Source organism: Dasypus novemcinctus, chromosome 18 (assembly GCF_030445035.2).
Source record: "Dasypus novemcinctus isolate mDasNov1 chromosome 18, mDasNov1.1.hap2, whole genome shotgun sequence".
Lineage (NCBI taxonomy): Eukaryota > Metazoa > Chordata > Mammalia > Cingulata > Dasypodidae > Dasypus > Dasypus novemcinctus.
Window position 1 is genome coordinate 1,177,685 of NC_080690.1, and position 24,630 is coordinate 1,202,314.

The 24,630-nt window shown below is 64.6% G+C and overlaps 1 protein-coding gene across 8 annotated transcripts in view; it reads right to left on the reverse strand.

Moving 5' to 3' along the window:
* The window catches only part of ACSF3 (acyl-CoA synthetase family member 3), an 85,989-nt gene that overhangs the window by 19,075 nt on the left and 42,284 nt on the right, over positions 1-24,630 (reverse strand). For 6 of the 8 annotated variants that reach the window (XM_058279564.2, XM_058279563.2, XM_058279567.1 and 3 more), the window contains exons 6-7: positions 17,881-17,993; positions 11,073-11,199 (exon numbers count right to left, since the gene is read on the reverse strand). In XM_058279564.2, the coding sequence (XP_058135547.1) occupies positions 11,073-11,199; positions 17,881-17,993 (240 nt within the window). Of the gene's footprint in view, positions 1-5,129; positions 8,747-11,072; positions 11,200-17,880; positions 17,994-24,630 lie in introns of those variants that run through there. The other 2 variants (XM_058279570.1, XM_071209036.1) reach the window with 1 other exon arrangement.

The following is a 24,630-nucleotide window of genomic DNA, read 5'->3' on the forward strand; positions in this document are numbered from 1 at the left end:
CACCCCCCGCACCCTGGCTCTTGGCACCACTGCTGGCACCCGGGCCATCACGGCCCCCACCGATTGCTGCGCTCCGATGGCTACTTCAGATCGCCGCGGCCCGACACCCTGAGGGGCTCCTGACCCCCCCGCCGGGGCGGCAGAGGGCTTAAAGCAGCGCCACGGAAAACAGCCAAGAGGCCACGTTTGCGGGGCAAATAAACGCTGAATCGAGAGTGCGCCGCGGCGACGAGCCCCGCCCCTCCCCTGCCGGCCCCTTGCCCGGGGTCCTCCCTGCGGTGGGAGCCCCTCCTCAGCTCGGCCTCCGGGCAGAGGCAGCCGGGGAAGGTGGCGTCAGAGGCGGGAGTCCGGCCCTGCGGGAGCAGAGGAGGAAGGGCCTGCGCGGGGAGGGTGCAGGGAGGGCGCTCGGAGCCCTGCCAACGGGAGGCCCCAGGACAGGACTCGGGGGCAGGGCCTGCGCAGGCGTCGCCTGCTGACTCTGCAGGACAGCGCCACGCGGCTCGCAGCCGCTCTGCAGGGACCGGGCAGGGCGCTTTTTGGCTCGGGCTGGTTTGGTTTTGTTAGCTCCGGCACTCAAAGAAGTCTCTGTCACATCACCAGGTGGATACCAACCAGGAAACAGGAGCTCAGGACTAAATCCCCGAGTTAACATGAAAAATATTCAAGTGCACCGTGTGCAAGAAAAGGTACAAGACAAGGAAACAGGAGATGGTGGCCCAGCCAGAAGTGGATGAAAATCCAGAAAAGAGCGATGAGGATGACCGGCCTGTGAGCACTCTGGACAAAGCCTTAAAAAAAGATCTTCAGTGCGCTCAAGGAGGAGGAGGAAATGCAGGGGAACCTAAATGAAGACACAGACAATTTAAAAAGGAACGAGCAGTTGAGCGCCTGTTTCCCACGTGCGAGGTCCCGGGTTCAAGCCCCAGGACTTCCTTAAAAAAAAAACAAAGGGCTTAACAGGACCACTGCAGTCGAAGACCACAGCGGCTGAGATGAAAAGTGCCCAGAGCAGCCTGGAGCTGGTGCAGACAGAATCCACGAACTCGATAAGGCACCTAAGGGAGTCAGGCTAAGGGCGGAGGGGAGAGGAGGAGGCATGTGGACAGAGCCGGCGCCCCGCAGCCTGCGCCACCAGCGAAACAGACACATACGGGCCCTGGGGAGAAGCCGAGGGGGGGCCGCGAGGAGGGCCACAGAACCAGGACTGCAGGCTCCCCAGACTTGGAGACGCACACGCGCAGCACATCCGAAACGCACAATGGGCGTGAAGGGAAATCCCCACACGCACGGCCACGCCACCTCGCCAGGGACACGGAGAGCGCCCGAAAGCTGCCAGGGACAAGCAGCGCGTGGTGTACAAGGGAGTCCCCATGAAATTAAGTGCCGACTTCTCACCAGAAACCATGAGGCTGGGAAGCAGTGGGACAGAATTTAACGTGCTGAGAGAAAACAACTGCCAGCTAAGAATTTTATACCTGTCAAGACTGCCTGTCAGAAATGAGAGAGAAAAACGAAGAGACTCGCAGGGAAACAGAAGCGGAGGGAGTTGGTCAGCACCGGCCCTGCCCCGGCCACGTGAAAGGGGCCCCCCCCGGGGGGACGCTGGGCGGGCAGGCCCTGCTGCAGGTGCTCGGCAAACGCGCCTGCTGGCACACCGCGCTGTATCGTGCACGCAGCTCCACTCCCGACAGGTGCGCAAGCGCAGGTGTGTGAAAGTAACGATAAAGCAATGGTTGTGAAGATACGATGTACAAAAATGTAATTTGTGACCAAAGGCGGTGGGGGAGGGTGGGGTGGTGCGCTGTGTGTGCTGCTGAGGTCAAGCTCGCAGCAGGAAGGATGATCGCTACGTGTTCAGGGTCTTAGGTTTTAACCCCATGGCGACCACAAATCAAACATGAAAAATACATCCATAAAGAAACGAGAAGGAATTCAAGGTGGTACAACACAAAAAAACAAATAAATATGATCGTAGGCATGAACGGAAGAACTGAGAATCTAAAAAAGTGTAAGGTTTACAAAGACTAAAGAGCAAAGGGCTGGAGGAAAGCTCTGCGTTACCAGCAGTGGCTTTCAACGTACACGCTTAAACGCTCCAGTCAAAATGCAGAGACTGGCAGGGTGGATAAAAAACCACAACCCAACTATTGGCTACTTACCAGAGGTTCACCTTAAATTCAAAGACACAAGTAGGTTGAATGAGAAAGGGTGGAAAAAATATATTCTATACAAGTAATAACCAAAAAAGAGCTAGGGCAACTGTATTAATTACAGATAAAATGGACTTTTGTAAAAAAACTGTAACGATGGACAAAGAAGGTCTTTATATGCTGATAAAGGGGTCAATTCAACAAGGTGACCTAACACCTGTAAATAAATATGCACCTACAGCAGGGCCCCAAAGTATATGAAGCAAATACTGACAGATTTGAGGAGAGAAACAGAGGGCTCCATGTCAGCAGCGGGAGATGCCCACACAGCACTTTCAGGAAGAGCCAGAACGTCTAGACAGAAGATCAGTAGGGAAACTCTAAACCAGCGGGGCCGCAGACGCCAGCACAACCTCCACCCAGCAGAGGACACGTTAACAAACACCGGAATCACGCAGTTATCCTCCCTGGCCACAGCGGATGATGCTGCGCATCAGGAACAGGAGGCAGAGCAAAGGAAAACACACACGTGCGGATTAAACAACACGTTATTAAACAACGATGCATCAAAGAAGAAATCACAAAGCAAGCGAGGATGTGTCTGGGGCGTGTGAACACGAAGGCAGGACACCCCAAACGCGGGCTGCAGCGAAGGCAGCAGAGGGGAGCGGTCAGCTCTAGGGCTTCCTTAAAAGGAAGGGAGACCCCAAGCCAGAAACTAAGGTGAGGACTGGACGTGCCTCTGACGGGCGAGGGAGCAGCTGCAGGCCTCCAGGAGACCGCCAGGTCAGCTGCCCTGTGGGCCGCGCCCCTCCGCCCTGCGGCCCGCGCCCCTCCGCCCTGCGGCCCGTGCCCCCTCCGCCCTGCGGCCCGTGCCCCCTCCGCCCTGTGGGCCGCGCCCCTCCGCCCTGCGGCCCGCGCCCCTCCGCCCTGTGGCCCGTGCCCCCTCCGCCCTGCGGCCCGTGCCCCCTCCGCCCTGCGGCCCACACCCCCTCCGCCCTGCGGCCCGCGCCCCTCCGCCCTGTGGCCTGTGCCCCTCCGCCCTGTGGCCTGTGCCCCCTCCGCCCTGTGGCCCGCGCCCCTCTGCCTGGCCCGGCTCTCGGCGGCACCATCCAGGGACCACCACCCTCTGCACCACCACCCAGCACTGAACGGTGGGGATGGAGGGGGGTGAAGGGGGTCAGGGCACCCTGGGGCCTGTGGGGAGGACACCCTGGGGCCTGGGGGGAAGGGCACTTGAGCCTGCACTTTGCGAGACCCAACTCAATCCAGCACATGGGGGCTGAATGCGAGGGGAACTGAGAAATTGGAGGAGCCAGAGACCAGCTCTGATTTGGGGAAAACAAAAGCTTGTTGGAAAGGGAAGAAGCCCCAGCCTGCGCAGCCTCCCCTGGGCTCCCCTGGCTCCCCAGCCTGCACGGCCTCCCCTGGCCTCCCCTGGGCTCCCCAGCCCTCACAGCCTCTCCTGGCCTCCCCTGGGCTCCCCGGCCCACACGGCCTCCCCTGGGCTCTCCTGGGCTCCCCGGCCCTCACAGCCTCTCCTGGCCTCCCCTGGGCTCCCCGGCCCACACGGCCTCCCCTGGGTTCCCCAGCCTGCACGGCCTCCCCTGGCCTCCCCTGACCTCCCCTGGGCTCCCTGGCCTGCACGACCTCCCCTGACCTCCCCTGGGCTCCCCGGTCTGCACGACCTCCTCTGGGCTCCCCTGGCCTCCCAGGGCTCCCCTGGGCTCCCCGGCCTGCGTGGCCTCCCCTGGCCTCCCCTGGGCTCCCCTGGGCTCTGGGTGCGGGCTGCACAGCAGGAGGTCACAGAGGCTGCAGCTCCAAGGCCCAGGAGGCGCCACTGGTCCTCTGGAGGAAGGCGCATCGTTACGAACAGGCAAGGCACTGGCAGGAAGAACCAGACGGGCGCAGTGGAGAGCAAGCAGGCAGGGCCCAGGGCTGGGGCCGAGCGCACGTGGGACAGCATTTCCAGCGGGGTGAGGGGGTCGTGGGGCCCACTGGAGCAGGGCGGGGCCAGGGTGGGTGGGGACAAGCACTGAGAGCCCTGCGGGGAGAGCAAGTGGGCAGCGAGTCTGGGGCCTGCTAGGCCGCAGCAGGTCCCAGGGGGGCTGGGGCCTGGGGAGGGGCAGGGTAGGGCACAGCCCCCTCAGGGACATGGCCCAAGCCACAGCCGGCCGAGTGACTGGGGCCCGGGGAGGGGGCTCTGCAGGGCCAGGGGCCCCTGGTTCTGGGCAGGGACCGAGGGTGGGTGCCAAGTATATGGCCATGGCACAGACCAGAGGGAGCAGAGCCTCCCCCGAATGAGCAGCCACGACTCTGGAGGATGCACCGGGCGAGGGGCTGCTGCTGCCCCAGAGCGCACGCGGTTCAGCACGGGCCATGGGCCACCGTGAGCTGGACGCGTGGGGAGGACCGCAGGGTTACGCCATCTCGGAAGCGCAGACCCCTAAAACTCAACCTTCATTTGAGCAAACAAAACCAAATCCTCCTAGCAGCCGAGCAGCCCCTGCCTCTGGAAAGGCCATCTGTCCAAGGCCACTGCGGACGTCATAGGTGACGGCAGCACCCTACCCTGCCGACTTGGGGCGCGGGCGCACCCTTCTGCCCAGGGCCGTGGCACACGGTGGCGGGGCCGAGGGGCCGAGCTTTGGCAGGGTGGCCCCATGTGCTGCCCAGGCCCTGCGCGGGGATGCGTGCGGCGCTCGAGGCCAACGGCCGGACCGGCTCGGGGCGCCCCTCCTTCCTGGCCAGCCCGTCCCCCACGCTCGCTCCGGGCCTGCGCTCCCCACGGCTTCAAGGGCGTCCAGGCTAAGAGGCGTCCCCAGAGGGCTGGGAGCCGAGCAAGGCCCTGATGGCGCGCCCGCAGGTGCTGGCGGGAGGCGAGGAGGGAGCGCGGGAGACGCCAGGGCAGAGCAGACGCCCGTTTTTGTCGGCCACGAGCAACTAACGGTGTCGCCAACAAAAGTTCTGTGGAAAACCTTTAGAACTTGAAATAAAATTTTTTTTGAGGTACGGGGGCTGCACCCAGGACCTCATTTGTGGGAAGCTGGCACTCAACCACTGAACCATATCAGCCCCTGAAATGGATTTTTCGTTTGTTTTGCTTGTTGTCAATTTTTGTTTTTCAGGAGGCACCAGGAGCCGAACCAGGGACCTCCCCGTGGGAGGCGGGCGCTCAGCCGCCTGAGCCACCGCCTCACGAGTGTTCTCTGCCGTCAGCACGTGCAGGTCGAGACTCTCCAGCGCTCTGGGGAAGCCGCTCAGGACAGGCGGGCGGGTCCCGTTCCTAACAGGACGGAGCGTGTGGCAGCGCTTGGCGTCTAGTGCGCAGCACTTGTACCGAGTCTACGGAGGCACGAGGGAGTCGGACACGCCGCCCCGGAGCGTAGGGCCAGTGCAGCTGGGAGCTGCCTGGGTCCCTGGGAGGCCGTCCCAGTGGCCACGCACGTGGGCAGTGCTCGTGGACTGCAGAAGCGCGCTAGGGGGGCCGCTGGTCAGAGGGTTCCGGAAGCTGGCCTCCCAGCCCAGACATCTCTGCTGCCGGGAGGCTGGGTCACGCTCACCGCTGGCCACAGGCCGGGCAAGGCCAAGCGAGTTCCAACAGGCTCCTCACAGGTCCCAACACGTGTCCTCAAATTCGTAGGGAAAAACACAGGTGACAACGGATAAGCCACATTAGAAAGTGCACGAAGTGGGAGCTTTACTGCGCCTGAGTGAAGACACATCACGGGCGTGCACACGTGGGGGTCTGCTGCGGGGCACGTGGAACGCCGCGTGACGTGTGGCCCCATCTCGTGGCACGTGACCCATCGCAGGGTGCATGGCCCTGCCATGCGGTGCGTGCACCTGTTGCAGGCGTGCCTACAGGTGTGTGCATGTGTGTGGCAGAGCCTCGTGGGGGCACTGCGGAACAGCCCAGGGGGCCCAAAGTCGACTGGCACAAGCGCCTGGGGCCCGAGGTGCCACCTGGACCTGCGGCCACAGGGATGGCTGTTCAGAGTAGTTTGCACACTGGTTGTCCAGGGAAACACACAAAACTCTTATCAGGAGGCCACTCCACACAGGATTTGCTCCCAGTGCAGAATCAAAGCCTGACAAAACCCACAGAAAATAGAGAAGAGTATCTACAACCCACAGGCCGGAAAAAGGTCACGAAGGAGACCCCTGGTCACCATAACGATGTGACGCCTGCGAAGGAGGTGTGCAGGTGGGCCCCCAGGCTGGGCTCGGCCGTGCCGAACTCCAGGGGCAGGCCATCGGTTCTTGCTGCGAGAGCTGCCAAGAAAGCAGGGTTGTGGGGAGCAGGTGAGCTCAGGGCTGAGCGCCTGCTTCCCACGTACGAGGTCCTAGGTTCAATCCCCAGTACCTCCTAAAATACAACAGAAAAAACAAAAACATGGTTGGCGGGATGTGGCGTGGGCAGCCACTGGGGACGCACGTTTGGAAAGACGGCAGGCGCAGAGAGCCAGGGCCCAGGGCCCCCCAGAGCCAGCGTCACCATGACAGCGAGACCCGAGAACATCCCAGCAGCCCCCTGACGACGGACAGGTGAGAGAGGAAGGACAGGTGCAGGTGACGGGACGTGGCAGGAGCTGGGGCGACGTAGAGTGACACAAAAGCGCTGAGCAATCACAGGCACTTGCAGCGACTGCTGCAAACAGCCGCAAACAAGCAGCTCCACATCTGAGAGAGGGTCAGCTTGGGGGGTGAGGGTGCAGAGGGCACCGCCTCTAACGGCTCAGGGGAACTGGAAGCAAACACAGCAAAACTCAAGCTTCAGAACGTGGCCGAGAATGGCGGCATTTTCTAGAGCCCTTGTTTGCGGCTGGGTCGGTTATGGCGGGCTCCTTCCTTCCCGCAGTGGCTGAGGGGCGTGGTGGGGGCTGGGAGGACGGGCGCCTCACCGAGGCCATGCCCCTTCCCAAAGGTGGGGCGCCAGCATCCCAAGGGCGGCCCTGGCGAAGGCTGGAGTCGCGCCTGGAGCCGCACAGAGCCTGGGCGCTGCCCGCCGTGGTGGTCCTGTCGGCTTCAGATGCCGCCGTGGTTGAAGGTGCAGCGCTCGCCACGGGAGGTGTGGGAACGGGAAGCCCCGAGATGGGCCTGGTGGCTGTTCCTTTCCCACAGTCTGTCGTCTGGTTAAGGAGGACTTAGAAACCCCTTTGTCTGTATTCGGTGACACAGTCTAACGCTACTCCCCACCGGACGGGACAGTGTACGTGTTCTTTCAAGTACGTTGGAGACGCGCTCTCGTCTCCCCTCGCTCAAGCACCAGTTCTCTCTGCGACGCCGTGAGGGTGCCACCAGGGGCCGACCGCCTCGAGGACAAACGAGGAGCATCCTGCAGCTTCGCGCTGTGTGGGACCTTTTGCCCCACGCTCGCCTGGGCGTGGGCTGACGGCGAGTGGCCTGGCTTGGGCGACCCTCAGCCCTCAGCGGCAGGACCCCAGAGCTGCGCGGCCCCGCAGAACAGAAGCGCCGCGTGCGGCTCAGAGCTGGAGGACACCCGATGCGAGCGCCACGGGAGCCACAGGCCCATCAGCGGGGGGCAGCGCGCTCTGCGCCGTGGGGGCCGCTCCACATGGACACCCAGGCAGCCCTGCCTAGACTCAGTCACCCCAAACGGGAGGGGCTGGGCCGGGGGGACAGGGCTCCAGAAATGCCCCTCTGAGCTCCACCCCCAGAACAGCACGTACCCGGCCTGGCGCAGCTGCGGCCGCACTCCAGGGGCCGGCCAGGGCCTGTGGCACTGGGCCAGGGCGGAGGCCTGCCCGGAGGTGGTGACCGCACACCCAACCAGCGCCCGTGAGACGGGCCGGCCGCTACTGTCCGAGCGCGACGGTTGCCTCTCTCCTCCCGAGTCCTGCTGGCACCACGGCCAGCTGCCTCTCGCCTGGGGGCCTGCGCAACCCCGTGGGGCCTGGAGCTGCTGACCCTCTGCCGCAGCCCTGAGAAACGAGCTCCGCCAGGGGAGGGGGTCTCTGGAGGCGCAGTGGGCCCCTCGCTGCTGGGCACCGGCTCTTGGTGTGCGTCTTGGGACAGAGCTCGTGGCCTGCCTGCGGATGCTGGGAGCTGCCGCGGGCTGCAGCGCAGGCCCTGGCACCGCCCTTCGGGGCCTGCCCAGTGGCTGCTGGCGTCCGTGGCGCTGGGCGCCCTGCTCTCCCCGACGCAGGTGCCTCGGGCTGCGGGCCTGTGTCCGCCGTCTTTCTTGGCCCACGAGCTCCCAGTGGTTCTCCGGTGTTTGGCCAGGGAAAGGGTTAAGTCTGATCCGTCCTGATTCCTATCTGATATCCCGCTCTCCCAGCAGGAGCGGCAGCTGTGGCTGATTGTGTGCTCATTATGCAGCCTGTGTCGCTAATGGCCTGTGACAAAGGCGGGCGCTCCAGGCCTCACCCGGGAGCCAGGCACACACACTCCCTTCCAGTGCGGGGTGCATCACAATGAAATTCAACTGAATTTCAAAATCATTTTCTTCTAAAGACGTCTCTTTACGATAATTAATGCATGCTATTCCTTTTCAACTGAAACGCTCATCAGGAGTGGAGGCTGCAAAGCCCCGTCAGGCCCCCGCCTGGCCTGCTGCATCCGTGGCTTTTTATCTGAAATTAAAAATACAGGAAGATGGCCACGAGGCCAGCCTGGTGGCCGCGCCCGACCCCTCCTGAGGCTGCAGGCGCGGCGCCTCTAGATGCTGGCTCCTTGGGTGTGTGTCTCCACGGGCGGGCTGGAGGCCGGTGCGTGCGCCCCATGGCCCCTGGGAGTGACGGCCCCACCACGCGCTCGGCCCCTCTCCTGGGGGGCAGGGACACCCACCAGGTGCCCGGGGGACGTGCCATGGCGCCTGCCACCCCTGCCTGCCCATGTGGACAGACGAGCTGCTTCCGACCCCAGCAGCTGGAGTCGGAGCAGCAGCAGGGAGCAGGGGGCGGACGACGGGCCTTGGGGTGATAGTGGACCGGGTGGCCAGGCGGCCTGCAGGGAGGCACCGTGTCCCCTCCTCAGGGGGAAGCCCCCGCTGCCCCGCACCCTCCAGGCCCTGCTGGTGGGGGGGGCCGTGTCCCCAAGACCGCAGGGCCCCCCGGCTGTGCCTCTGTGGCCTCAGGTGCAGCAGGTGGCAGGTCAGACGAGTGACGGCACGGCCTCTGCGGGGGGGCTTCTGCCTCGCTGCCTGAGCCCCCCGCCCTCTGCCCTGGTGTTGCCTCGGCTCCACCATGCCCAGGAGCTGGACAGGGCTGCCGGGGGCGGCAAGGAGGGGCTGCCGGGGGCGGCAAGGAGAGGCTGCCGGGGGTGGCAAGGAGGGGCTGCCGGGGCAGGGCTGCTGGGGGCAGAGGGGTGCGCAGGATTCCCGCCCTCTTCCTCCGGCGCTTTCTTGGGCCCAGGGCAAGGGTGGCATTGGGAGCTCACACCCCAGCCTAAGCCGGTCACGGCAGGAGCAGCCGCAGGGACCCCATCCTCGACAACGTGGGGCCTGGGCAGCTGGCGATGGGGGAGGCAGCCGGGGCCTCCCGTGAGCGGGGTGGAGGCGGAGAGCCTGGTGGGCCCAGCACCACCGCGCAGGACATGCGCCTGCACCGGGACAGCACTGGGACGGCCAGGCCTCCGCTCAGCAGGAGCCGAGGAACACGTCGGACGAAGCCCCCACACGCGTGCGCACACACAGCAGACGCGTGCTCCCACGCACACCCCTGCACGCGCACACGTCCCCTGCCGCTGCACCCCAGGCAGCCTGGCCTCGGGGATGGAGCCCGGGATGCCAGGTCCCGGGGACGCCTTGCTGGCTTTCCCTGGGAATAAAAGCACCGAACCTCCCACATCTGGGCAGCTCTGAGTGCAAAGGGACGCCGTGCCGCAGCCTCCCCGCGATGGGCGCCATCAGAGCAGCACAGGCGGCAGCTCAGCACGAGGCTCCCTCCTCTGCCCCACCCCCCAGCTGCGCGTGGAGTGGCATGTGGGCACCGTGGCCTGGCCGAGGGACGGCACACGTGCGACGTGAGACACGCCTGGCTCCTGGAGGACGCTCTTGACCTTAATTCATTGACATCATGAGTCTTAAACCACGTTCTGAAGATTATTAAAGGATAACGCATGCCCAGTCACCCAGTGCAAATGCTTAGAAACAGACAGGCAAGAAGGAGTGACAGCCCCAGCACGCCCTCTCCAGATGCAGGGGCTGCTGGGCCGGTGTGCACCTGCACACCAACACATACCCCACAGGAAAGCGCAGATGGGGTGGGACAGCCCACAGCCCCCAAGAAGACGGTGCGTTCCCGAGTCCTCGCCTGGCCTCAGGCCTGAGGGGGGGCCCCCTGCCGCCCCATCTGCCACGCGCCCTGGGCCCCGTGCACAGGGAGCGGGTGTTGCACTGACTCCAGCCACGGCTTTTACACTCACCTTTTCTTAACTTTCAGTTATGAAAGGCCTGTCTCGGAAGGAGACACAAGGGGAGATGAGTTTCAGTGGTGGGATGACGGGCCTACTACCAAATCGCAAATACCCAAAAGTGATCCAAGTGGGGGCAGTGGAAGAGGTCAGGACCTACTTCTGAGATTACAAAATAAGGCTGAAGCTGCGAGGCTGCACAGGGGAAGGGTCTTTGAGTGTTCAGAGCTGTGGCTCGCCCAGGAGGCCCAGGAGGGGAGCTGCTTCCCGGCGGGCCTCAGCCAGCGCGTGCGGGACGAGCGGCCCCGCTTCCCAGCGGGCCTCAGCCAGCGCGTGCGGGACGAGCGGCCCCGCTTCCCAGCGGGCCTCCAGCGCGTGCGGGACGAGCGGCCCCGCTTCCCAGCGGGCTGCAGCCAGCGCGTGCGGAATGAGCGGCCCTGCTTCCCAGCAGGCCCTGTGGTGGCCGAGCCTCACTGCCATCCTGCCACCGCAGGCTCCAGCCAGCAAGTTGCTCTGAAGCTCAGAGGGACACAGGGCAGGCCCCACCTGTTTTAAACCAGCCGTCTGAGGTGAATGCGTTCTTAGTTTCTTCCGGCTTATTCCAGTATTCTCGAAACACAGAGGGTCCCCGGACCAGGAGCTCCCCTTCCTTCTCCTCGAACCCTGGGGTCACCTGCAGAAGGAGGGTGAGAGAAGTGTGTCAAAAACGCCCCTTGGGACTGGTTCTTCTGCTGCGCTCCCGCGAGCGTGGGTGGTGCTTGCGGCACCTGTTCCCCCCCCCCCCCCCACATCTATCGCCACCCCACTGCCCACCACAGGCCAGCCCGACCCGCCTCCGGACCCCTGCTCCTGCAGGTGCCAAGGGACAGCGAAGGGGCAGGAAGCACCTGGAGCCCCTGCTTGGAGGGTTTCCCACAGAGCAGCGAGCACGGAGCCGGGGGTGCCCGCTATCCCCTCGGCCCCCCGCGAGGTGCGAGTCCGCAGCGCCAGCCTCAAGGAAGAGCTGCTCCACCAGCGCCTGGAGCCTGGCGAGAGGCTCTGATTCAGTAGCCGGGAGGAGCCTCCCAGAACGGGGTGTTTGAAGACACGGGGAGCACATAGCAGGGCAGGGGAGCAAAGCAGACATGCTGGCCAGAGGAGCAGGGGGCCAGGACCTGGGGCGTGGCCCCAAAGGACAGGTGGACCGACAGAAGGGCAGCCTAGAGCCAGGGCTGGCACGGCAGGAGGGGGCGGGGGCCCGAGAGGGAGGACACCAGCAGCTCGGCTGTACCCAGCCCCAGTGGCAGGGCTTCCGCCGGCCCCCCCACTGCAGTACAACAGGTGTGGGCGGCAAGGACACAGCACAGCGCTGGAGCGACAGAGGGACACCTGCCTGAGGTCGGGACACCTGAGTGAGGACAATGGGACACCTGAGTGGGGACGGGCACCTGGCTGAGGTCGGGGCACCTGTTGCTCGCCGATGGACCGTGAGAGTGGACTCGGGGCACACCGCGCTCCAGCCCCCCACCGCCTCGGGCCCTCAGACCCGCGCCCGCGCCCGCCCGCCCTTTCAGCCGAGGCTCTCCAGGCTCGCCCGTGCACCAGCTGCGGCCTCACAGCCACAGCCGGCAGGCACGCTCCCCAACCCGCGGTCTCACACAATTTCTCTGGGAGCTTCTGCCCTAAAGAAGCAAAGGAATGAAGACGCCCTCGTTTTCCTCATGACCAGAAGCGCTGGTTCCTCGGGGCGAGGCTCCGAGCAGCCCCACGCACGTCCCCTGTGCGCTGCTAATGAATGCGCAGCTCCGACGCCCTGGAACAAGAGGCCCAGGTGCCTGGTCGCTGGCGTCGCGAGGGGCAGCGGTGGCGCGGTCCGAGGAGGTGGCTGAGAGTGAACCATCTAAGATGGCACCTGACTACAGACAGCGCCTCGCCCTGAGGGGTCCTGCGTGACGGCGCAGACGGCTGTGGGAAGCGCGGCCACGGGCTCTCGGGGCCAGGCTGGGGGGACTGCCAGGTGGCTTGAACGCAGGCCCCGGCCCTGTGTCTGCGGGGAGAGCCATCCTGGGCGCTGGGAGGTGCTGAGCTCTCCCTCAGGGCAAGAGGACACGCAGGGACCCACCCACCTCGGGGTCTGTGCTGCCCCAGGGGTCGCCCCTTTCACTATCACGCTCCCCCTCAGCCGTGCTCAGGAGCGGCTGGCTTCAAAAATGACGCCCCTCTTGTGCAGGTATCTGCGAGTGTCTGGCTGCAGGCTGCGGTGGCCAGCAGGGCCGCAGCGAGTGGACGCCCTCTCGGCAGTACTGCCCTCAGGTGAGCAGATGAAGCCAGGAGACTCGAGGTCCGACACGCCTGAAAGTCCCCAAAGATGTCTGGGAGACAGAAGTTGGGGTGCAGGGCGGTTGAGCCCCGCCCCACGCTGCAGCAGTCGGGGTACAGCGCCAATTTTCCGTGGGAAGGTCTACTGTTTAGGGTCAGCACTGCCTCTAGCTGGCTTTTGATAAAGACAGAGAATCCACCACACCCAAGGGCTGCGGCCTTTGGCCTGCTGCCGGCCAGCTGCTGCCGGAAGGTGAGGGCCTGTGGACGGGCACTGCGCAGCCACCAAGGAACGCGTCCAGCCCTGCAGCTCGAGCCCCGCCCCATCAGCCTCTCCTTCCGCCCGAGGATCCTGCGCAGTGGGCAGGTCACTGTGGGGGCAGATGGCAGCGATGAGGGAGGGCCTGGGAGGAGCATTGCGGGGGGAGGGCTGGTGGCCGGGGCAGCAGTCTGCTGTCCAGAGTGACAGGCTGCAGATGTGCAGACGATGCACTAACTCGTTTTCTGTAAGGAACAGAGAGCCGCGCCTGCTGCTGGCCCCGCTGCCGGCTGCCCTGGTGCTGTCCGCTGCACCAGCCAGGGGAGATGGCCTGAGCCCAGGCCCGTTGCCCAGGAGGCCTTGGATACCCTGCGCGGCCCCTTTCCTGCGAGACGATCCCTGACAGCCCCTGGCCGGTGCTCGGCGCCCGGGGAAGCAAGGCGCTTGAAGAAGAGGACACGCAGGAGGAGAGCTGAGACGCCGCCAAGGCCTGTGGGCTGGGCCAGCTGGGGAGTGCAGGGCCTGAAATGGTACAGAGCAGCAAACAACGCAATCGGCAATCCTGCAGGGGGTTGCCCGCTTGCTCTGCAGGGTGCCGGGAAGCAGCAGAGGCTGGAGGAGACCGCGAAGGTGGAATAGCCTCCCGCTAGGACCAGAGGCTCCCGGGGGGGCCGCAGGCACGGCAGAGCAGGTGCTCGTGGAGTTGGACTGGGGAAGGGCAGTGGCACCCACCAGGGGAGGAGGACCAAGGCCGCCCGCTGACGGGAAGCCCAGGAGTAGGCGGCCGGCAGCGTCCTGAGTCGCGAACTCGCCCATGAACGTAGCTTAGCTGGACGAGGAAAGAGGCAGAAAAACGGTCGCCCAACAGAAAAGTGGGCAAGTCAGAAGTAGGCAAATGCCACCTCAGCAAACAGGAAATCCAAACGGCAGGTGCGCACATGAAGAGACAGGCACGGAAATGGCGCCTCCGCCATCTGGGAAGGCCACGTGGGAGCCACGAGGCTCACGTGGACACAGGCCACGCCCAGCGCCTGCCGGCACGAGGGCCGACCACGGCAGGCGGTGAGGACCTCAGCGCTGGCCTCAGCACACAGGACACTGCTGGGGGCGCCTGGCTGGCGCTCGCTGCGGAGGTCGGGCCCGGCATGCGGTGGGCTTGCACGGAGCAGCGCGGCACTGCCCCGCGCAGACGGCCCAGCAGGACACAGGATGAGTTTAAGGACGTGACGTTAGTCACAGAGAGGAAGGAGGAAGCACAGGAAACACACACGGCATGTTAGACTTAGTCCCTCAGAACAAGCAGAACCGCGAGGCCCACGTGGTGGCGCTAGGAGGGACGGGGAGTGAATGGCCGCAAGGTGGCCTTGCGCCGTGGGCCAGCGCCCTCTGTGTGACTGGAGACTGAGAGGACAGGGACAGTGGGTCCTGGGGTGCATGGCTCAGGGAAGGGGCTCTCCAGGGCACGCCTGGCCGCTGAGGGCTGGCCCAGCGCTGTACCGGGCAACGGTGGGCAAGGGGGAGGCCCGTCCAGCCCGCCTCACCCAGCTCCGGCCAGCCCCAACTCCTGCATCTGGCCTGAGCCCCTCCCTGCGCCCCGCTGCCTGCTCCAAGGCGGCTCCACCCCAGGGCGCACTGCACTCTTCCCGCCGCCACCCCTAGGGGCCAAGGACACCAGGGCGCGAGAGGCAGGCCTGTGCCAATGTCCTGGCACTGACACCTGCTGGCACCTGCCCAGGCGTGGTGCTCTGCTCTTGGTGCTGGGCCAGCCCACCTTCCACAGGCCACCTCTGCCTCGAGGGCTGCTGGGCCTCCGGCTGCGTCCCCTGCCCTGTGGCCCCGGCCTGCTGCGAGCAGGAGGGCTCCCCTTCCCGGTGAGCGCTGCCCTCTGCCTTGCGCCCCTCTCCGAGGAGGCCCTGGCTCCTGCCCGCGGGACACCCTCTGCAGGGCAGGCCTGCGCCTTGGGGTGGGCTCGCTCCTCACTGCAGCTCCGGGCCACGCCATGTCCGATGCCCCATGTGCCCGGCCCAGGGGCCCTGCGCATGCTGGTGTGTGCAGGGGGTGGGACATGGAAGTGGGTGAAGGAGCGTGTGGGGCCTGGAGCACCCGGGGCCCTGCTGAGGGTCTCCCCCCAGGTGCCAAGCCCACCGCCACCCGTGGACCCTCCTGCTCCGTCGGCCCAGGCACGGCATGGCCTCTCCTCGGGAGTGCCGTGCGCTGCAGGTGTGGCTGGGGCGGGCGCTCAAGTCCAATGTGGTGCAGCCTGACTAAGCGCGACAACGAGGCGTCCAGAAACCCCGCGGCTGCTTGCCAGGGCCGTGAAGGCAGCGCCCGGCCTGGGCCGAGCCCCACGGTGAGGAGATGCCGTGCGACGCCCGTGGCAGCGCTACGTGTGGAAGCAGAACCTGCGCTGAGTTTCCACGTGCACCCTGAGTTTTGGCAGCAGGCAGCGGGGCAAGGGGCTGGGGGGTGACACCATGGGGCGCTCCTGGGCCAAGAGATGGGTGCTCTGTTTGTTTCTTCTTGCAACTTCCCTCTAAGTTTGAAATTATTTCTTACTAAGAGATTTAGTCTTCAAAACACCTCCCGCCATCCCGAGGGTGAGAACACCAGCCTCCTGGGCCCAGGCACGACCTGCACGTGCTCGGCCGACCCTCCCGGCTCAGCAATGACGCGAAGCTCCGCGTTTTCAAGACCCATGTGCGGAAGCGAGCACGCCAGGGGTCCTCAGTGCCGGGAGCCTTCCTGGCGTCCTAGCCAGTGTCCATGGCAATGTGACCCCTTCGTGACGGTGGCCATGCACCCCGGCAGGGCGGGTGCTGGGGCCTGGTCTCCATGGCGACGTGTCATGGGCAGTGGCAGGACCCGAGCTCCCCCAGGGGTCCAGGCCGCCTGGCTCCCGGGCCCCTCGGGGCTCCGTCTCTTTCAGGGCTCCCTGGAGAGAGAGTGGAGGGGCCGCCGGGAGCGGGAGCAGGGAGCTGGCAGAGCCGCAGCCCGCGCCGGGCCTGATGCCCCACGAGCAACACTGCTCCCGCGCCGGGGTGCCCGGTGCCGCCCTCGCTCCGCCGGCTCCTCACGCAGCCCCGTTTTCCAAGGACTCGAGAAGCCAGTGAACGCTGTCACGGTCAGGCGCACGATGCCGGAGCTCCCGAGGCCGAGGCCGAGGCCTGCTCTGTGCCGAGGCTGCAGGCCCAGCTCGGCGCCTGGGACTGGGCACCACGCCACGGCAAGGGGCCTTTCTCCTTCAAGTGAACCCATGGGAGAGTAAAATGGCTCCTTCTGGACGACCCTCTAGGGTCCAGCAGTACAAAGGGGGCTTCCGACGAAGCGCAGCTTGAGCCCTCAGAGGACATGGCCACGTCACGGCCCCAGCTGAGCGCCACGAGGCTGTCCCGGCGGGGTGGGGGTGACCCGGGGCCTCCTGACCCATGTGGAGCTGGCCCACGCGCAGTGCTGATGCGTGCAAGGAGTGCCGTGCCACATAGGGGTGGCCCCCGCATAGGGGAGCCCCAATCGCAAGGAGTACGCCCCGTAAGGAGAGCTGCCCAGCGCAAAAGAAAGTGCAGCCTGCCCAGGAATGGCGCTGCACACACGGAGAGCTGATGCAGCAAGATGACGCAATAAAAAGAAACAGATTCCCGTGCTGCTCACAAAAACAGAAGTGGACAAAAACAAGAACACGCAGCAAATGGACACGAACAGAAAACTGGGGTTGGGGGAAGGGGAGAGAAATAAATAAAAAATATATCTTCTTTAAAAAAAGAGAACAAACTCTCTTGAGAATTCGGAAAAAAAAAAAAGACGGTTGCCCTGGCCTGCCCCTGGCGCCCGACCTGGTGGGGTCATTTTAGAGGACGTAGCCGCTATACCAAACCCGCCCTGTTTTCTCATCTCCGCCCAGCACGAGCTTGCTGGCCGCTGCCTGCTCTCCTCTCCTGGCCCAGGCAGGCCCCACGGAGCAGGGCGGCTTCTCTACCAGGAGGCGGAGCCACCGAGGACGTTTCGGTGACAACTCTGTAGACAGAGCCACCTGGGCAAGGCGCAGAGGGGCCACGCAAGGTTCGGGTGAGGGCAGCGGTGCTGTGGGGCGGAGCAGCTAAACCATTTCTAACTCGAGGCTGGAGCTGCTCCGCGCCCGCCCGCCCCTTCTCTCTGGCACTTCTGCCAAGCAGGTGGACACAGCCGGTGCGCCCCAGGTGACTGGTGACCCCTGTGCCACCTGCGAGCCCGCCTGCCCGTGCCCCTTGGGAGGCCAACCTGACGCAGGGGCCCCATCAAGGCAGCGGGGACGGCGCAGGCACCAGCCCAGAGCCAGGGCCTGAGTGAGGACCCCCAGGGGTGGGGGCGGCCACCAGCACCGACCGCCAGCAGGCGAGGGTGGGAGCACCGCAGAGGCAGCCCGGGGAGAGCGAGCAGGGCGTGGGGTTCCCCCCGGACTTGAGGCTGCAGCACGGGGCGGGGGCACACGGGCTCAGGCGGTGCCCGGCAGCACGTGGAGGGGCCAGGCCGGGGATACTGCAGCCCTCCACGACCGCTGCCCTCTCCGGCCCTCGGGGGCACCGGCTGGAACGACCCGTGTCCAGGCCAGCCCAGGGACCAAGCCTTGGGGAGTGCAGTGCGGGGCCTGGGCCTGGGCACCCTGCTCTCCTCAGGCCCCCCTCGCCCCCTGACCCCTTTCTGCGGCCAACAGAGGCCACGCCTGAGCCCTGACGCCCGTCCCTGAGGCCGCCCACCACAGGGGCCGTCTTGTCTGATTCTGGGCTGAGGGGCTGCTGCCAGGCCCAGGGTGCGCCCACCTACCCGGGTCGTGTGCTCATCCCCCTCGGCGTGGACAGTGTAGGCAGCGTGCCCCCTCTGAGGGCTCTCCGAGACGATGCGCACCTCCACTCCCGGCAGGGGGGTCCCCACGGAGCCTGCGAGAGGGGAGACGGGGGAGGTTATGAGGGGGCCAGGGGAGAACGTGCGTGGGTGGGGGCTCCGAATGGCTTCCCGAGCTCGGTGGGCATCTGTGGGCAGGGGTTGCCCTGCTGGGAATGGTGCAACCTCAAGGCACGTGGCGGAGCCGCGCGGCTGGGGCGCCAGGACCCCCAGGGCTGGGGCAGCTGCCACCGGCTCCAAGCTGGGGCTCTGCTGGGATCCGTCTGCAGACACACACGGCCAAGCCCCGGTGATCCCGGAGTGCACGTGGGCTGCGAGAGATGGACCAAAGGGTGCACGAACAGAAAAAGCAACGCGAAGGAGAGGGCGACGTGGCTAAGGACAGACGGACGAAGGGGCAGCGGGCCACGTCGCGGGGGGCAGGTTCCCATCGCCGCCAGAATGCCCACCCGGCCGATGCGAGGGGCCTGTCCCTTCTGCAGCCGTGCCCTGAGTGCAGATACCTGGGCACCTGGTCAGCTCACGAGGCTCCCGCCCCTCGTCCCACCTGCGCCCTCCAGGTGCTGGAGCAGGTTAAACAGGTGCTGCGCCCGTGCAGGTGAGTCGGGACCCTCAGGGGTGCCGAGTCCTGAGCTGCCGCTCCCCGAGGTCCAGCCCACATCCGGCCCCCAGCCCCGCGCGGGGAACAGAGGCACAGGCGCGTCGGGGTGCGATGGAGTGCGCAGTCCGTGGCCTGCGCTGGCGCCGGGCCTGGCGGCGGCTCTGACACACTTCAGGGGAAGCCTCTGCCGGAGCTGGATGAGGCCTGGGAGACCACCGGCCAGCGGAGGCTGCACCAGGCCGGCCCCCAGGAAAGCCCCTCGAGGCCTGAGACCCCTCTCACAGCCGAGACCCACAGGGCTCAGAGGAGGGTCTCCCAGAGGCGGCCCAACGCCTACGGTGTGCGCGGGCCCAGCGGCGCCTGCGTCCCTGCAGAGGCCGCGCTCTCCACTCCAGTCTGAGCCCGTCCCGATGGCGGAGCCTGCGTGGCCCCACCCGCCCTGCGGGAGGCGCCTCAACCAGGCTGTGCAGGCGGGTGCGACCGCGTCTCCTGTCTCCTGCCACCGCGCGCCTGCCTGGGGCAGCTCTTGGCAGGCCAGCGGCTCCCTGCCGCTTCATCTTCCCCAAGCAGCCTCAACTCCCGGCCTGCAGGCTGCCTGGGGCCCCCTCGGACAGGGGCGGGTGGGGATGAGGCCGGGCTCCCCGCCACGCCCAGGGCTGGCCGCACTGCGCTCCGACAGTCTGCACACAGAAGTCCACAAACAAAGGACCAGGGCTGAGGCAGGTGCAGGGGAAGAGATGAGGAGAGTGCGGCACTCAGGGCCACACGCCTGTCCACAGCTGTCTGCGCCCAAGGCTTCCTGCGATCCACGCCCAGGGACCCTCAGTGGTGACGGCCTCCGCGGCCGCTCGGACGCAAGGCCAAAGGCCTCCCAGGAGGAAGGCTGCAGCCTGGGTGTGCAGTGGACACCATGATTTTAACGCCAGCCTCCTCAGGAGCCGAGGGCGTGGTGCCCACAGCGAGCCAGTGCCCAGGCCGAGGCCCAGAGAGCGACGCCGCCTGCACGCAGGAAGAGCAGCCCCACCGCCCGCCCCCGGCCACGTGGCTCCCAAGAAGGAAGCAGCGCTGCGGACGCCACTCCCCAGGCAGCCCCTCAGTCCCAGCCTCTGCAGGCTGCGCCACGCCGGGCTCGGGGCTCGCACCCGAGGGCCTCAGGGCCTGGGTCTTGCCCTGCCCGGCCAGCTCGTCCTCCGGGTGTATGTCCTGCGGCTGGACGGTGGGGACGTGTCCACTCGGCACTGGCTGAGGACGCTGTCTGGGAGGTGGGCCGTGCCGGTGCTGGGCTGTGGGAGCAGGGCAGGTTTCTCAGGGCGTCCAGAGCTGTGCTGTCCAGTCCAGTGGCCGCTAGCCACATGGCTGCTCAGGTCCTCAGCTGCACCTGCCACAGGCCCAGGGCTCAGCGGCCCCGTGACGAGCGTGCCCACGAGCACAGCGTGGCCAGGGCAGCCCGTGGCAGGCGGCTCTGCTGCCAGTGCCAGTCCGAAGCCTCTGCCGGGCACGTGGCCCCTCAGGGCAGGGGACGCACCCGGGAACCAGGAAGGGCCATTTCCTAATGAAGTTTAACCCCCACCGTGCCCGCCAGCGAAGACGACGCTGGAGGCTCAGGCTCTCGCGGCGCTGGCTTGGAAGGACAAGGCGGGGTGCAGACGAGCGCGACTGCTAGCTGGGGCTCCTGGCGAGCAGGGAGGACAAGGGGTGAGGGTGCAGGGTCCCAGCCACAAAACCACTGACGGGGACACGTCGCCGGCAGCTGTGCCTTACGGGGTAGTTTCAGTATTGCTAAGCTTTGAGAGACAAAAGAGGTGAGGAAATAATGAACGAATGTACTGCCAAGTTTGCCTTTTTTGGTTTTGAAAAAACATGCATCCGAGAAGCTCCCCGGGCGGCTGCTGACCTGCCCGCGTGCCCTCTGCTCCACGCCCACGGGGGGCTCCCCGGGCCCCACCCTCCACCTCCAGTGTCTGCCTTCCAGGTCCCACGTCGAGCCAGAGATAGGGCAGGTCCACGGGGGGTCCACGAGGGCCGGCTGCCAGGCACCGCCCCAGGCTAACGCCCAGGCCCCCTGCCTCGCCTCCCCTTTCCACTTTAAAAAAAAAAGATTTATTTTTATTTCTCTCCCCTTCCCCTCCCCCCCCAGTTGTCTGCTCTCTGTGTCCATTCACTGTGTGTTCTTCTGTGTCCACTTGCATTCTTGTCAGCACCACCGGGAATCTGTGTTTCTTTTTGTTGCATCATCTTGCTGTGTCAGCTCCCCGTGTGTGCGGCGCCATTCTTGGGCAGGCTGCACTTTTTTCACACAGGGCGGCTCTCCTTATAGAGTGCACTCCTTGCGCATGGGGCTCCCCTATGCGGGGGACACCCCTGCGTGGCACGGCACTCCTTGCGCGCATCAGCACTGTGCATAGGCCAGCTCCACACGGGTCAAGGAGGCCCGGGGTTTGAACCCTGAACCTCCCATGTGGTAGGCAGATGCTCTATATCAGCTGAGCCACAACTGCTTCCCATAAAGTTGAAGGCTTTTCATGTTGGAGTTTGATGCTGAAGCTGGAGGCCCAGGGAGAGAGACAGAGCCGTTCACCTGATAGTCTCCAGCTGACCTTGTGGAGAAAAGAGAAGCTGAGCCCAGAGGAACCCAGGAAGCCTGAGCCCTGGCAGACGTCGGCAGCCATCTTGCTCCAACACGTGGAAATAGACTTTGGTGAGGAAAGTAATCAATGCTTTATGGCCTGGTGTCTGTAAGCTCCTACCCCAAATAAATACCCTTTATAAAAACCAACCCATTCCTGGTGTTTTGCATCAGCTCCCCTTTGGCTGATACAGATCTACAACAAAAGTGATGACAGAATCTTACATTCAGAGTCACCAACACAACAACAGAACCAAGGCCCCAGCAGGGAGCACGGCCTGAGTTTCAAAGACTCTGGGATGTGCTCAGCTGGCGCCACTGCGGGAAGACCTGCCGCGTGGGCTGGGCGACCCCGACCCGCTGGCATGGCAGGCCCGAGCCATGGCGGAGGCCGCGCTGGGCTGCGGTCAGGACGCAGCTGTGCCGTGACCGTGCCGCGACCCCCCGGGGCCCACCTCTCTTCACAACCAGCCTCCATTAGAGTGGGCCAGGCCCAGCACAGGTCACGACTCAGTCACCGTCCTTGGCGGCAAGTGCGCGGGCCGGGGTGGCAAGCACAGCGAGGCGGCCGCAGGAGGGCACGTGTGTGCCAGGCTCGGGGGCATCTCTACACGGGCCTGGGCAGGGATGACGCTCAGAGGCTGCGCGCAGAGCGACGCAGGGACACGCAGGGCCGGAGCCGGGCGCCCAAGCAGCAGGCCCTCTGACCGCTGACCTCTGGGAGGACAAGCCCCGGGGGCTGGGGGGAGCACCCCTCGGCCTTTCTCCAGAAACACGACTCGGCAGGCTGTGCTCCAAGATTTCCATGCCACAGGCCCAGCCGGCCAAGGGCACATCCCGTCGCTGTTTTTTCTGAGCTGAGAACCAGCGCCAACGCGGCGCTGCTCGGGCGGTCCAGCCGCTCGGTGCTTTCTAGATTTCAGAGCATTCCAGAGAGAGCGCTCCCAGCCCCTCAGCGCCTGCCCAGGTCCCTGGGGCCTGAAGAACACTCCAGGCAGGGATGGAAGGTGTCAAGAGCTGGGTGCGCTCCTCCCACAGGAGGCTGGCCGTGCCTCACCAGCAGGGCGAGGAGGCCGAGAAGGCCAGGCCTCTGTCCACGCCTGTTCTCAGGCAGCCCGGCCTGGGCCCTGCGGGGTCTCAACTCGCTGTTCTGGAAGGTGATGCAGCTCCTGCCCTGAACTAAGGCCTCTGAACTACACCTGCCCATGGGTGGTCCGCCCCGTGGACGGTCCTGCCGTGTGGGCAGTCCTACCCCTGTGGACAGTCCTGGGCCCCTGTGGATGATCCTGTCCCCCCGTGGACGCTCCTGGGCCGTCTCTGCTTCCTGGTCTGCTGCTCTCACCCCCGAGGCTGGGCCCTGCGTCCACCTTGGCTGTGCTCGCCCTTCCTCCTGGTCTGGCTGCCCGGCCGCTGTGGAAGGCAGTGGTCTCCAGCCTGAGCTGTCCGCCCGGACCCTCGCCTGTACTGGGGCACCCGTGAGCCGACATCAGGGCTGAGGGGACTGAGGGAGAGGAAGCGCCGAGTGCTGCTGTGATGTGGAGCGGGAGCCTGGACACCAGCAGGGCTGACCTGGAGCGTGGCCTGCCCGCCTGAGTCCAGGGAGGACCTCATCTTGCTCTTTGGAACTCACCCATGAACCCATCCTGCCTACAGCCTTGGCCTGTGATGAGACTTGGAATTCTTTGGCTACGCTCAAGTTTGATCACTAATGTGTTCCAAGCTCAACCAGGAGAAAGGCAGTTCTGGGGGAATCCTACATGCTGACCAGTGAGGAGGACGAGGCAGGCAGAGACCCCAGGACCCAGACGCTGATTCCAGGCTCCACCCGGGCCCTCCCCACCGTTTCCCAGGAGACCACTTAAGCCATGGCCGGGGGCTCGTCAACAGGAAATACACGGTGGACTGCCAGAGCGCTGGGCCAGCCCAGGGCAGTCTCAGGGGCCAAGGTGGACCCTCCCCCCTCACACTGACTCCTCGAAACAGCGGTTCAGGTCTCCCCCTGCCGCCACCTCGTGCCACGATGGCCGTCCTGATGAATCCTTGCTCTCCCTTGGACCCCGCAGCCCTTCCCGGGGCCAGGGCGACCCCGCCAGCTTACACCATGTCACTGCTCTCTCACACCCACCCCAGGACTTCCCTTCACACTTCAGTGAAGGTTAGCGCTGCTCCGAGGCCTCCAGGCTCAGCTGCCCCCGCTCCGGCCGGCTGAGCCCGGCCCAGCCGTCCCTGTTGCCGCGGATGACCCCGTGCCGGCCCCTGCACTGCTGAGCCCCCCGGGCTGCGGCCCCTGTGCACAGACCCACACGACCCCTCCCCACCCCATACCCCTGCCCAGGGCAGTGTCTCACGCACACGTCGCTGCTGCCCACCCGCCGCCGCAGGCCAGTGCGCTCACCGCCCGTCGCTGGTGCTGGAGCTGGGCTGGGGCAGGCGGCTCCTCACAGGTGCCGGACAGCTGCCCCCACACAGGCCCACCGAGGGCCAGGGTGGGATCCATGGCCAAGGCGTGGCGGCAGGGAGAAGCAGAGGACTTGGCGGACGGCGCTGGGCAGCAGGACGGTGCGGAGCCCGATGTGAAGTGGGGGCGGCATGCAAGAACAGTGAAACAGATGCAGAAAAGGCATTTGACAAAACAGCACCCTTTCTTGATAAAAACACTTTGAAAGGAAGAGAAGGCAGCTTTCTCACTGTGATCAAGTGCCTCTGCGAAAGCCCCACAGCTACCGTTGCGCTCAATGGAGAGAGACCGAAAGCGCTCCCACGGGGACGCGGGTCAAGACGAGGAGGCCCACTCCCTCCACCGCGGGTCAGGACTGCGCTGCAAGTTCTAGCCGGAGCAATTAGGCAAAGAAGAGAAAGAAAAGGCACCCAAGTGGAAAAGGAAGAAGCAAAACTTTTGCTATTTGCTGATGATATGATCTTACACTTAAAAAATCCAGGAAAATCCACAATAAAACTTGGAAATCATAGAATGATTTCAGCAAAGCGGTGGAATATAAGATTAATACACAAAAATCACAAGTGTTTCTATATATTACTCATGAGCAATCTGAAGAGGAAATTAGAAAAAAATTCTGCTTACAATAGTGAGACTAAAAGAATCAAGTATTTAGGAATAAACTTGACCAAGGACATAAAGAACCTATGTTCAGAAAAACTATAAAACACTGCTTAAAGAAACCAAAGATGATCTAAATACATGGAAGGATATACCATGTTCATGGGTTAGAAGACTAAATATCATTAAGATATCAATTCTAACCAAACTGATACACAGATTTACCGCAACCCTGATAAAAATTCCAAATCCTTCTTTGTAGAGTTGGAAAAGCCAATTATCAAATTTATCTGGAAGGGTAAGGGCTCCTGAATAGCCAAAAATACCTTAAAAAAGAAGAAAGAAGTTGGAGGACTCTCACTTTCAGACTTTAAAGTGTATTATCTA